General features: G+C 42.1%; 1 protein-coding gene across 7 annotated transcripts in view; it reads left to right on the top strand.

Annotated features, from left to right (window-relative positions):
- SPEN (spen family transcriptional repressor) overlaps positions 1-13,035 on the top strand; it is a 192,989-nt gene extending 179,954 nt beyond the window's left edge. For all 7 annotated transcript variants that reach the window (XM_033921336.1, XM_033921338.1, XM_033921335.1 and 4 more), the window contains 2 exons: positions 9,307-9,465; positions 11,218-13,035. In XM_033921336.1, coding sequence (XP_033777227.1) covers positions 9,307-9,465; positions 11,218-11,349 — 291 coding nt within the window. In that variant the 3' untranslated portion in view covers positions 11,350-13,035. The remainder of the gene's footprint in view (positions 1-9,306; positions 9,466-11,217) is intronic.
- Positions 13,036-13,928: the final 893 nt, after the last annotated feature.

Below are 13,928 nucleotides of genomic sequence, written 5' to 3'. Positions count from 1 at the left end.
GTTATTTCAGATGGTAAATTGCTTGAATTTTCACAATTGCAGCATAGATTTGGTCTTAATAAATCACAAAGTTTTAAATGGTTGCAGCTGAAGCAGGCTATTCAGGTGGGGTTCCCTGAATGGAAAAATCTGAATAATCAATATAGTCTGGAGTTCCTTTGCTTCCAAGCAGATTTTCTGGGACATCAAGCCGAATTGTGGTATAAATTATTATCTGGATATATGAATAAAAAACCAAAAAATGGTCTTAGAGACATTTGGAGCATTGAGATCAAGCAGCAAATTTCTGCATCTCAATGGCCACGAATTTGGTCTTGGAGAATGAGATGTACAGTGTCTGCATCTATGAGGCAAACTTGGTTCTTTTTATTACATAGATCTTTTTGGACCCCAGTTCGTTTACAAAAGTTAGATAGCTCTAAGTCTAATAGATGCTGGCATTGTAATCTAAAAGCGGGGACTTTGGATCATTTACTTTACTATTGTCCCTGTATTAAGATTTTTTTCTGAATTCAATTTGGACCCAAGTAAATTGTCTATTAGAAAACAATGTTGCATTATCGTATGATACTATTCTGTTCGGCATGTCTATGAGGAAAAAAAGTCAAATATCATCACATAATAACAAACTATTAATAATGACAGGGGTTGCCATTCAGCATATTACTAATAATTGGAAAAATTATACTAATCTTAATTATACTTTTTGGTGGAATTCACTATGTCATATTTTTAAGATGGAAAGAGCAATTGCTTTGCAGAAAGGGAATTATAATAATTTAATAAAGATCTGGGGGCCATTGGAAAGATATTGTAATGTGTAAACATCATTTTCCTTTGATAGATATATTTACATATAGGGGGTAAGGGGGTAGTTATGGGAACTTTACTAAATAATGTGTTTCGTTTATTTTTATGATATGTTTGTATTTATTGGGGTGGGTGGGATGGGTTATAATTTTTATGTTGTTATGATTACAATAGAAAGAATTTCAAGTGTTATATTGTTGTTATTAATGATATATTCCTGTACACTTGCTGGAAGATTTTAAAATGAATAAAGAATTTAAATAAATAAATAAACTCCTTACTCAGACATTGACTCTATCAATGCCAACCCAGCCTGAGCATAAGGCCACTAGGTCCTGTGGTACTGACACTGGCTGTCCAGAGCGGCATCCACCTTCTACATCCAAGTATAAACTATTTCATCGCAGGTCCAGTTCTCCATCGAGGCCCCGCTCCAGTTCACCAAGGCATTGTCATTCTTCCTCTTCATCTCAATGCTCCAAGTCCAGTAAGCATCATTCTTCAGGAGCTTTAAAAATAAAACATCGCTTTCCCTCACGATCTTCAAAGTGTAAAAGAGTGTCACGTCATGCATCATCATTGTCATCAGATCGACATGGGCTTGACGTCAGCATCATTCTTCCCGACGTACTCCCTCACCAAAGTCCTTTTATGACTCTGACTTAGTCTGATTCAGCTGAGGACTTACCTGAGTCTACAGCGGAGGCTTATGACACTACCTTGGAAAAGTCTCCACAAAAGTCTCCACTAAGGGCTAAATCTTCTACTGAAAGACTTTATTTTGCCAAATTTATTAGGCAGTTAGGCAAAGAGCTACCAGTCAAGCTAGAAGCTGATTCTGCATACAGTGTGGAATACTTGGAGGCCTTAGATTATGATGAACTTCCTAAAGAACTTCTCAGACTACCTTTGCATGGTATTCTCAAAGAGACTCTTCACAAGAACTGGGAAACACCCCAAACCATTACAGTGGCTCTCAGAAAATTGCACTCTCTATATAAAATAATTTCTTCTCCAGGTTTTGACAAACTACAGCTTCAGCACCAGTCCCTGATGGTAGAGTTGACTTTGAAAAAATGTACTCCATCAAGAGTCTATGCCTCAGTTCCACCAGGGCATGAAGGGGTGCACTATGGACAAATTTGGATGTCGCCGGTACCAAAATTCCATGTTAGCAAATAGAGTACTAAATTACAATTTCTATATTTCCTGCTATATAAAGCACCTTGTTAAGAAATTGTCTTCTGGAAGCAGGGACTTTAGATCATTTATTATTCTTTTGTCCCTGTATCATGGCCTTCTGGAAATCAATTTGGTCACAAATTAATTCTTTATTAGAAAACCATGTAGTTTTATCATATGATACAATCCTATTTGGAATGTCAATGAGAAAAAAGAGTCAAATTTCATCAAATAATAATAAACTTTTATTAATAATGACAGGAATCGCCATTCAACATATCACCAGAAATTGGAATAATTACACAAGACTTAATTACACCTTCTGGTGGAAGCCATTATGCCATATATATAAGATGTAAAGAATAATTGCTATACAAAAAGGGAATTAATAATTTTAAGAAGATTTGGGGGCCATTGACAACTTATTGTAATGATTAGACACCTTTTTACATTGAAAGTAGAGAATGACACGGTGGTGGTTTAGCCGCGGGTAACCCGCCGAAACGGGGAACAAAAACTAGCAGTCGCTGCAGGGACGGGGACAAGGCCATTCACCGCCCCGTGGAGCGGTGAATGGTCTTGTCCCCGCAGTGAGGCATGAAGGATCGCGCGGTCCCCGCAGCCCACACCCGCCTGCCCAATCGATCCTAGTGATTAGCCAGCTCTCTCCCTTCTCCTCACCTTAGTTTGTAGGTTTTCTTTTTCAGCGACGCACACGCTATCAAAGAGCCGCGCACCCGCTGCTGCTCAGTTTCGATCTTCTGCTCTGACGCAACCGGAAACAGGAAGTTGCAACAGAGCAGAAGATTGAAAACTGAGCAGCCGCGCGTGTAGGTCGCCGAAAAAGAAAGCCTGCAAACTAAGGTGAGGAGAAGGGAGAGAGCTGGCTAAACACTAGGATCGATTAGGCAGGCGGATGGGGGCTGCGGGACCGTGCAATCGCCCGTGTTCCCGGCTCAAACTGGAAGGAGGGAGTGAAAGGGAAAAGGATTCTGGGCCAAGGAGATGAAGACGGAAAGAAAAACCCACAGCAGGAAAGAAAGGGAAGGACAAGCAGGTGTGCCAGATGCTAGAAGCAGGGGGGGGAAGAAAGAGGGAAAAAAGCTAGATGGGGTTGAAAAGAAGAGACACACTGGTATGGAAGAGGAAGATAGGGGACATCTGGACACAGGAAGGTAACAGAAAGAGGGGAAATTATGTGCATGGGGCATAGGGACAGAGACATAAAGGGGATATGCCATGGGGATGGTATATGGACACAGGGGGGGCAATGGCAGATACATAGGGGAGATATTAGAAATGGGGAAAATAGGAGCACAGAAGCGAGATGGTTTGTGGGGATGGGACAGGGACCGAGCTCGCAGGCTCCCAGTAGCTTGCACAAATTACATTGTAACGTGCCATGAAAATAAGAGGGAGGAAGGTAGATAGGCCACGCGAGAGGAGCTGAAGGGTGGTAGAAAGGAACAGATGGTAAAGGAGGGAGGGAAGGGTGGTGATGGAAAGGAATAGGACAGACATTGAAGGAGGGTGGAGAGGAACAGACCCTGAAGGGAAATGTGGAAGACAGAGTGGGAAGAAGACAGATGCCAGACTCTGGGGGAGCGGAGGGAAGAAGATGGGTGCTAGACCAATTGGGGGGGGGGTGAAGGGAGAGGCACAGTAACAGCAAATGGAAGACGCAGAGAGAAGACACACAGTGGATGGAAGGAATTGAATGAGAAGATGTGGAAAGCAGAAACCAGACAACAAAGGTAGAAAAAAAATTCTATTTATTTATTTATTTTTTGCTTTAGGATAAAGTAGTATATTAGTTGTGTTGATAAAAATTTATAAACAAAGCCTTGCCAGCTGAACATCTCTTTCTCTAGTTCAGCAGCAGGAACTTTGATTTATAAGAAAGGAATAAGCTAAATATTACAGTACTAAGGCTTATATGGATGCAGCGGGAACGGTGACGGGGCGGTGAATGGGATGGCAGTGACGGTGACGGGGCGGTGAAGGGATTGGCGGTGATGGGGCGGTGCAGAGGATGGTGGGCCGGGAACGGGGCGGTGACGGGGACAGATTTTTTTCTCCGTGTCATTCTCTAATTGAAAGTATAATTATAATTATGGGATGGGGTAAATAGTTATAATATAGGTTTAATCAATATTTGTGAATGTAGCATATGTATATTTAATTTAGATTATAATATCTGTGAAAAGGGAGAGTGGGGGAGAGGGTAAATTTATGTATTTAGATGATATTAGAAAGAATTTCAAGTGATATGTATGATTCAATTTATGTAATATTGTATACTTGGTGGAAGATGGAAAAATGAATAAAGAATTGGGAAAAAAAAAAGAAATTGTCTTCTTTTGATAGATAACATTCCTCCACAACATTTACAGGAATTTCATCTCTCTTGCACTCTTGCCCTAGCTAGAAGATATATAGCAAGATCTGCTTATGATGTGTTTCAATTATCTTCCAGAGCCTCAGCTATGTCAGTGGCAATAAGACATCTTGCATGGCTAAGAGTCTCAGATATGGACATCAATCTTCAGGACAGATTAGTGAACATTCCCTGCTTGGGAGATGAGCTCTTTGGTGACTATTGAAAATGCCACACAAAAGTTCACTGATCATGAGAAACATTGGGATGCTTTGGTTAAATCCAAGCCTAAGTCTTCAACTTCTAAATCTTTTAAGCCTTCTTCATATCAAAGGCATTTTTCTTCAAAACCAGCTGCTCCTCCTAGACCACAGCAGAAAAAGCAAAAACAACAGCGCTTTCAGAAACCTCAAGCAGCAACTCATAAAAGCCTGCTCTGTCTTTTTGACGGGCTTCTAGAGAGCATAGCCACTGTTCCCCTTTCACAGCTTCTTCCTCAACCGATCGGGGGTCAACTCCAACTGTATTATCCCCATTGGGAATATGCTTCCAGATCATCCTCCAAGAGAGTCTTCTTTCAACCCTCAGCAGAAGTCCCTGCTTCAAGAGATAGAATCCCTTCTTCTCAATGCTATAGAACAAGTTCACCTGTGCAGAGAAACCGTGGGTTTTACTCCCGGTATTTTCTCATACCGAAAATGACGGAAGGTCTGTATCCCATTTTAGAGCTCAGGGGCCTAAATAAGTTTCTAGTGAAGGAAAAGTTTTGCATGTTGTACCTGGCAACTTTATATCCCCTCTTAGATCACAACAACTATGCTCTCTGGATCTCAAAGAGGCTTATACTCACATAACAGTGAATACAACCTCCAGGAAATTCTTCAGATTTCAGGTATCACAACACCATTATCAATACAAGGTCCTGCCCTTTGGCTTTGCATCCTCTCCCAGAGTGTTCACCAAGTGCCTGGTTGTATTCCCCTATCTGGATAATTGGCTGATCAAAGATCCACCTCACAAGGGGTGATTGCAACAACTTGCTTAACAATTCTCTTCCTTCAGCAGTTGGATTTCGAAATCAACTTTCCCAAATCCCTCTTAAACTCTGTAATTTATCAGGACTCTGGGAGAGTGTGGCGCAGTGGTTAAAGCTACAGCCTCAGCACCCTGGGATTGTGGGCTCAAACCCACGCTGCTCCTTGTGACCCTGGGCAAGTCACTTAATCCTCCCATTGCCCCAGGTACATTAGACAGATTGTGAGCCCGCTAGGACAAACAGGGAAAAATGCTTTGTACTTGAATAAACTCAGAACGGTTTATATAAGTTTATTCAGGTACAGAAAATTGAATAAATTCAGGTTTATTCAGGTTCAGAAAATTGAATAAATAAATAAATGCTAGACACCATTCCTTTCAGAGCGTTTCTCCCTCAGCAAAGGCTAGAAAATTTGATTCAGGTTTACACGCAGACTTCTCACCTTCCATCACTTTTGGCCAAGCAAATGATACTGCTGGGTCACATGGCTTCCATGGTGCATGTACTCCATTTGTAAAGCTTCATCTCTGGATGCCTCAATGGACTGCCGCATCTCAATGGTCTCAAGCTCTCGACCCACTGTCTCAACACATTATGGTCACTTCTTCATTTCGACAATCTCTGCAGTGGTGGATGAACTCTTCCAATCTTTCCAGAGGGTTGTTGTTCCACACACCTCCACATCAAAAGGTTCTGACCACGGACTCATCCACAGTCTGTGCATTCAAGGTTGGCCCAGGACCAGCTTTGCCATATCAATCTGTTGTAACTCATAAAAACATAAGAATAGCCTTATTGAGTTAGACCAGGGATATCAAAGTCCCTCATTGAGGGCCGCAATCCAGTCGGGTTTTCAGGATTTCCCCAATGAATATGCATTGAAAGCAGTGCATGCACATAGATCTCATGCATATTCATTGGGGAAATCCTGAAAACCCGACTGGATTGCGGCCCTCAAGGAGGGACTTTGAGACCCCTGGGTTAGACCAATGGTCCATCAAGCCCAGAAGCCCGTTCTCACGGTAGACAATCCAGGTCACTAGTACCTGGCCAAAACCCAAGGTGTAGCAATATTCCATGCTACTGATACAGAGCAAGCAGTGGCTTCCCCCATGTCTTTCTCAATAACAGACTATGGACTTTTCCTCCAGGAACTTGTCCAAATCTTTCTTAAAACCAGTTAGGCTATCTGGTCTTATCAAATCCTCTGGCAATGCGTTCCAGAGCTTAACTATTCTCTGAGTGAAAAAAATTTCCTCCAATTGGTTTTAAAAGTATTTCCCTGTAATTTCATCGAGTGTCCCCTAGTCTTTGTCATTTTTGACGGAGTGAAAAATCGATCTACTTGTACCCGTTCTACTCCACTCAGGTTTTTGTAGACTTCAATCATATCTCCCCTCAGCCGTCTCTTTTCCAAGCTGAAGTGCCCTAACCGTTTTAGTCTTTCCTCATACGAGAGGAGTTCCATCCCCTTTACCATCTTGGTCGCTCTTCTTTGAACCTTTTCTAGCGCCACTATATCTTTCTTGAGATAAGGAGACCAGAATTGAACGCAATACTCCAGGTGAGGTCGCACAATGCTCTCATAGCTTTTCAGCACATTGTCACCAAACACTTCCTTTTTATCCACACAGACAGTCAGGTTGCAATGTACTACATAAAAAAGCAAGGTGGCAAGGGCTTTCTCCATGTTTGTCAGGAGGCCCAAAAGATTTGGACCTGGGCAATTGCTCACAACATATTTCTGAAAGCAATATATATTCAAGGAGAACAATTCTCTTGCAGATAAACTCAGCAGGTTTCTTCAGCCACATGAGTGGACACTCAACTCTGCAGTTTTGCATCACATCTTCTCTCAGTGGGGGATTCCTCAGATAGACTTGTTTGCGTCTCCTCCCTCCCAACCACAAGCTGATCCAGTTTTGCTGTAGGCAGTAATCTCCTCAGTGTAACATAGTAATATAGTAGATGACAGCAGATAAAGACCCAAATGATCCATCCAGTGATCCAATTTAAATTTTTTTAAATTTTTTCTTCTTAGCTCTACCCGGTACTGTGCTTGGGTTCCAACTGCCGAAATCTCTGTCAAAACCTACTCCAGCCCATCTACACCCTCCCAGTGTCTGGAAGCAGTTGCTTTTCTACTGGATTGGACACACAAGTTTCTCTATGCGTTTCCTCCAACTCCTTCATCCTCAAGCCGTTTGTCAAGTTCAAACGGGAGGAGGCCACCATGATTCTCTTAGTGACCCAGACAACCCTGGTTTTCCCTTCTACTTCAACGTAGTATCAAGGAACCAATCCCTCTTCAGATTGTCCCATCTCTTTTCACACACAGTCACGGATCTCTTCTGCATTCCAATCTTCAGTCATTGCACTTGACAGCTTGGTTCCTCTTGGGCTGACATCAGCTGACCTTCATCTTTCCTAGCCTGTCAGACTTATCTTAGAAGCATCACGAAAACCATCTACACAACAGTGTTATCAGCAGAAATAGAAGCAGTTTTCCACGTGGTGTACTTTTCATCATCATGATACTAAATCCACCTCTGTATCTTCAGTATTAGATTACCTTCTATATTTATCCAATTCAGGCCTCAAGACCACTTCGATTAGAGTTCATCTCAGTGCTCTCAACTCTTTTCATAGACCAGTTGATGGAAAACCTCTCACTGCTCATCTTCTTGTATCCAGATTTATTGAAAGGAATTTTCAGTGTCAAACCATCTCCAGTGTTTGGGATCTTAATGTACTTCTTGCTAGATTAATGAAGCCTCCTTTCAAAAGCAGTTTTTCATGTCTCCTTTTCCTTTGGCTCGAAGAGTAAATGAACTTCAAATGCTTAGTGACAGACCCATCCTTCACAGTGTTCCACCATGACAAAGTTGTGCTTCGCACCTATCCAAGATTCCTTCCTAAAGTCATCACTGAATTTCATCTCTATCAATCTTTTGTACTTCCAGTGTTTTTCCCTAAGCTTCATTCTCATCCTGGAGAGACGCCTCTTCACACTCTAGACTGCAAAAGAGTGTTGGCTTACTATTTCCAGAGAACTTCTCCTTAACTTTTCGTCTCCTTTGAGTCTAACAAGTTGGGACATCATGTATCCAAGAGAACGATTTCTACGTGGTTGGTGATTGTTATGCTCAGGCTGGGCTCCAACTGGAGAGTCAAGTCACAGCCAACTAAGTCTGAGCTATGGCAGCTTCAGTTGCTTTTCTAGGCTCCACTCCTATTGGTGAAATCTGTAAAGCAGTTCATATATTCACATCACACTACTGTCTGGATGATCAAATCGGCCAAGCAATATTACAAAATTTATTTTCCTAATGGCCAACACTCCCTCCATCCCATTCTAGTAAGCTAGGGAGTCCCACATGTCAGAATATTTTGTCTGCTTGTCCTGGGATAAAACACAGTTACTTATCGTAACAGGTTTTATCCAGGGATATTCGCACAACCCACTCATCTCTCCTGGTTGGCTTCTTAGCTTGCTTATGGAACCGAGGAGCCGCGAGTGACGTTGGGTAGGAAGGCACTCGCGCATGCGCAGTGCAGGCAGTTCACAAACTCTCTCAAGTTCTTAAAGTTGCAATGCACTTTTAAAGCTGTCTGTACCGGGGCTCCATGGATGATGTCGCACACGTGTGAGAATATCTGCCTGCTGTCCCTGGATAGCACCTGTTACAGTAAGTAACTGTGCTTTTTGTTAAAAAAAAAAAAAAAAAAAGTAATTGGAGAAAAGATTTGCTTGCACAGTAGAAGTTGACAGATATCTATAACTGTCTCTTCAACTATTATTTCATTGATTGCAAAGTGTGCACTGGTCAGTAATTATATAACTGTTTCTGTGTGTCGGTGTTTAAAACTACCACTCACAAAGTTGCAAATTCTTTCCTAGGTGGAGAGTGACTACTGCCTTTTATTGGCTTTGCCTTGTGGGCGTGATCAGGAAGATGTGGTGAATCAAACAGAGTCATTGAAGGCTGCATTCATCAGTTACCTGCAGGCTAAACAAGCAGCAGGAATTATCAATGTTCCTAACCCAGGCTCTAATCAGGTATTTAAGCAGATGAAAGGAGGTGAGGGTACAGGAGCAGGCATAGTAGAGAAGACGTACTAATAATATATATACAGTCAAACTTCAGTTTGCGAGTGTTTTGCAAGACGAGCAAAACATTCCCGCAAATCGTGCCTCGCAAACCGAGCATTGACTCGATTTGCGAGTGCCCGCCCCACGATCCGGCATCTCCCGCCGAGCACCCAAACAGCATCCCTTACCCCAATTTGGCACCGACACCAGCACCAACGCACAGGACATGCCAGTGCCAGTGCCCAAAGATCCTCCCTCTGGGCTTGGCTGGGCTGGGCCGGGCCTTGAGCATCTGCGCATGCTCAAGGCCTTCTGGTCTCACTCTGTCCGAGATATTTAATTTATTTATTTTAAAATTTTATATTCCGCATATCCTGTAATTCTATGCACTAGCTGCATTGCTAAATGTGTGAATGAGTTGACAAGTAGGGGTGTGATGTGCAGTGATCATCTTTATTTTGGTGGTGGTGGTGGTGGAGTTACCTTTACATTTTGTAATTTCCATGGTGCGTTTACAGCAGTTTAAAATAATTACAGGCAGTCCCTGGGTTAAGAATGAGTTCCATTTTTTAAACCGTTCTTAAGTTGAATTTGTATGCAACTCAGATCATGTACAGTACAGTCTATAAAAGCATTAAAGAACATTAAACATTCAAAAAACAGTCCTCAAAATAAAGTACTGTAGTTTAAATAGATAGAAAAGATAGGTTTACACTTACTTTTGCTCTTCATCCATCCCACTGTTCCTCTTCACCACCACATCCAACATTTCTCCCTCTTCCCCAAACATCTGTTCCTCATGCCTCTCCCACCACCATGTCCAATATTTCTCTCTCCTTCGCTATGCCCAACAATTCACTGCACTCTTCATTTCCCCATGTGCACCATCTCTTTCTCTCTCACTCAGACACCCTTGCCCAACAATTCTCCCTTTCTATTCCCCCATCTCAGCATCTCTTTCCCTCACTCCCTCCATTCTTCCATCCTATGTCCCATGTTCAAGCTCCCCTCTCTTCCTCCATTCTGGGGCCAAAGTTTGTGCTCCCTCCCTCCTTTGTCTGAAGTTTGTGTTCCCTCCCTTCCTTCTGTGTCCCAACACAACCCTGCCTCTCCCTTTATGTGCCAACGTGCCTCTTCTTCCTCCCTTTGATCAAAACACAACCCTCCTCCTCCCTTCAGTGTCCCAACATGCCCCTCATCGCCTTTCCCTCTGTTCAGCATACCAAATTCGTGCCTCTCGTGGGTGTTTACCTCTTCTAGCTGGCTGACTCCTCCCAGTCACACTTCACAAAGCCGGAGCTACTGGTTTCTGCACGCGGCTTGCGGTTGACCCAGAAGCCTTTCTTCACTTCTGGGTCAGCCATGAGCCACGTGCAGGAACCAGCAGCCATGGCTTTGCGAAGTGCGACTGGGAGGAGAGAGCCAGTCAGAGGATGTAAACCCTCATGAGAGGCACGAATTTGGTATGCTGAACGGAGGGAAAGATGATGAGGGGCGCTTTGGAACACTGAAGGAAGAAGGAGGGTCATGTTTTGACAGAAAGGGTGCATTGGCACAAGAAGGGAGAGGCAGGACCCCAATTTGTAAGTACAAGTTTGACATAAGTTGGGCATACTTAAACTGGGGACTGCCTGTAATATAAATCATGAAATACTGTAGTTTTGTTGAGAATCTTGTTTGGTTTGCTCCTCCTTGATGTATATTTTTTTTGTTTTCTAGCCTGCCTATGTTCTGCAGATTTTCCCACCCTGTGAATTTTCTGAGAGTCACCTTTCTCGTCTGGCCCCAGACTTACTCGCCAGCATCTCCAACATCTCACCTCACCTTATGATTGTCATTGCATCAGTATGAGCCACATACTGCATTATTGACCACCTCGTGGCCCTATGGCAAAAACAAAGCGGGACAAGACAATGCTGCCAGACCATTTGCCGCCTGCCCTCATGAACCTCATTTGAACTTTTAAGTGGGTAGTGCTTGTGGCGCTGCTACCCTGGATGTTTACATGTTTCTTTTTTATACATAACAGCTGATATGCTCAGCGGGCAGAGTGGGACCGGGTCTCCAGGGCCCCTTTTTGCATAATTACAAGATGGCTACACGTGTGTGTTTGGTTTTTTTTTTTTTTTGTTTATTTTATTTTTTTTAAGAAAAAAAAAAAAAGAACCTGAATTGCCTTTGCACTAAATTAGTGACTTGGACCTTTGTACAGTTTTATTTTTTCTTCCTTTTTTTTGACGACCTGCTGTGATGTCTGGCTGTCTTGACACACATCAAACAAGTTGCAAACTGAAACAGGAATCTGGGAACTACTTCTGTTAAATTAAAGAAAAGATAATTGCCTGGTCAAGAATCATTTCACAGGACTCCTCTGTTTGCTTGTGGATGTGATCTTTCTCCATTGCCCCAGCAATCCTCACACACCACAAATGTCTTCACCTCATTGAGGATTGACAGTTTACATAGAAGAAAAAATACAAAAGGGAGCTTGATTTTGTTTTCCTTCCTGATAAACATTATGCAGAACTCTGTGCGTGTGTCTGTGTATATATAAATATATATAATATATATATATATAAATATATATATAATACTGACTTTAAGGAAGTCAAACCCCCACAACATACATTTTTTTTAATCTGTGCCAAAAATGTGTTTTCAAAAAAGAATCTTATTTTCATACTTGGACTTTGTATCGTCGCTCATTTGTAAATGCGTTTCATTGAAACATTTACTTTCTTGTTCCCTGCCCATTTCTTGTCTAGCTCATAATGCGTGGAAGTGTTATACACTTGTACTAAAGACTTTTTAACTCCTCCTTGGGCATCCTTCTCCCTTCAACACTTTTATTAATTTATGGAATTCTGTTTTTGTTCCTCCATCCTGCCTTTACCTTGTGATGTTTTTTCCTCCTTGTTTTGTGTGTCCATTGGATTAAAAAAAAAAAATTATTAAAAAAAACCCAACAAATTCAGAACACTTTGAAAAGGCTGAATGCAAATCCCTTAGCAGTACACATAGACTGCGGGGGAAAAAGAAGACAAAGAATTTTCCAAGCATGTTTAAGTCTACAGGTGCAGTGCCACTTTCTGGAAGTAACTGTGGTGTTTATGCATAGTGCTGCTTTTTCTAAATTCTGAAAGGGATGGGGAGTGAAGGATATCATGGATCTTGTTCAAAAAGCATTAGTTTCTGAGTTTGAACTTAACAGCCAGGTATCCAGGTTTCTGACTTATGATGTAAATATTTGTACATCTCTGAATTAACAGTTCTTTCATGGGAAATGTCAAAGGCACTTATAATTTTGATACACAGAATAAATAACAACAATAGAAAAAAAAAAACCAACCTAATAACTTGTAAGAAAAGTTTGGATCATTGCTTGGAATGACCGCAGCGGTTGATGAGAGGAATACTTCATAATTAAGATATGCAAATTGTTAAGTCACAAAAGTATTTATCACATTTGTTTATACAGCCTGCATAACTGTAGCAATGCAAAACAAATTTGTCAAACAATTAAGCATATGAATTTTCTGCATGAATCCAAAGTGATGATTTTTCTCTGCTGGCAGTTTCTTTTTTATTGGTGTCCTGTTTAATCTTAGCTAGTCTTTGCAAGTGCCATAGCATTATGTCCTTTTATTCACACTTACCCAGTATTGTTTTTGTGTCCTCTCTTACCCCCTTTTTAAAATCATCTGTTGTAGTGCAATAGGTGTGTCATTCTGGAAGGATGGGTAGTATCCTGTGCTCACAAGCCTTGCAGAAGGAGTACACTCCAGCATTTGAATCCTTGCCACTTTGTTTTTCCTTCTTAATGTGAGCTAGAAGGAGTCTTTCTGATATCTACTCTAGTTCTTTATTTTTTGGCATTTTCATGGAATTTTGTCAGATTTCAATACTCAGAGCTCCCCTAGTTGAGGGTTCAGCTCTACCTACGTGGAGGAGAAGCAGACTGAGGTCTGCAGCTGACAGGCCAATACCTCTGTGGTACCTGTGGGCCAAACTGCAGAAACTTTTTGGAGCTCAGGGTCTGTTCTCCATGTCACAGGGGCTTGAGCTCAGGCTGTCGGGCATACATAAGGGGCTCAGCAGGGTCCTGCAGAGTGCCTGCTGTGTTTTGTCTTCACTCTTCTGGGTGCGTGGTGGTTCCAGGCTCAGTCAAACACCAGTCAGACTGGCAGTCTGCAGATTCAATGTTGGAGGAGCTGTCCATTTGAAGCTATGATTTCTTCTCCTAGATCCAGCTACTTTTGGAGTTGAGGTAGGCTGCAGCACGTTTCCAGCACTGGTTACAGTGAATATGAGGCAAATCAGGGGTGGGGTTTTTTTTTTTTTTTGCCTCTTCCCAAGCCCTAAAATCGCTAGGGAGGGGGGGGGGGGGGTTCCTGTTAGTATTGGATTCCCTTTTTTTTTTCTAGTTCTCT

The sequence above is a fragment of the Geotrypetes seraphini genome, chromosome 15 (genome assembly GCF_902459505.1).
Source record: "Geotrypetes seraphini chromosome 15, aGeoSer1.1, whole genome shotgun sequence".
Taxonomy (NCBI): domain Eukaryota; kingdom Metazoa; phylum Chordata; class Amphibia; order Gymnophiona; family Dermophiidae; genus Geotrypetes; species Geotrypetes seraphini.
Note: the sequence above shows the minus strand (reverse complement) of the source record. Positions and strands in the feature narration are given on the sequence as shown.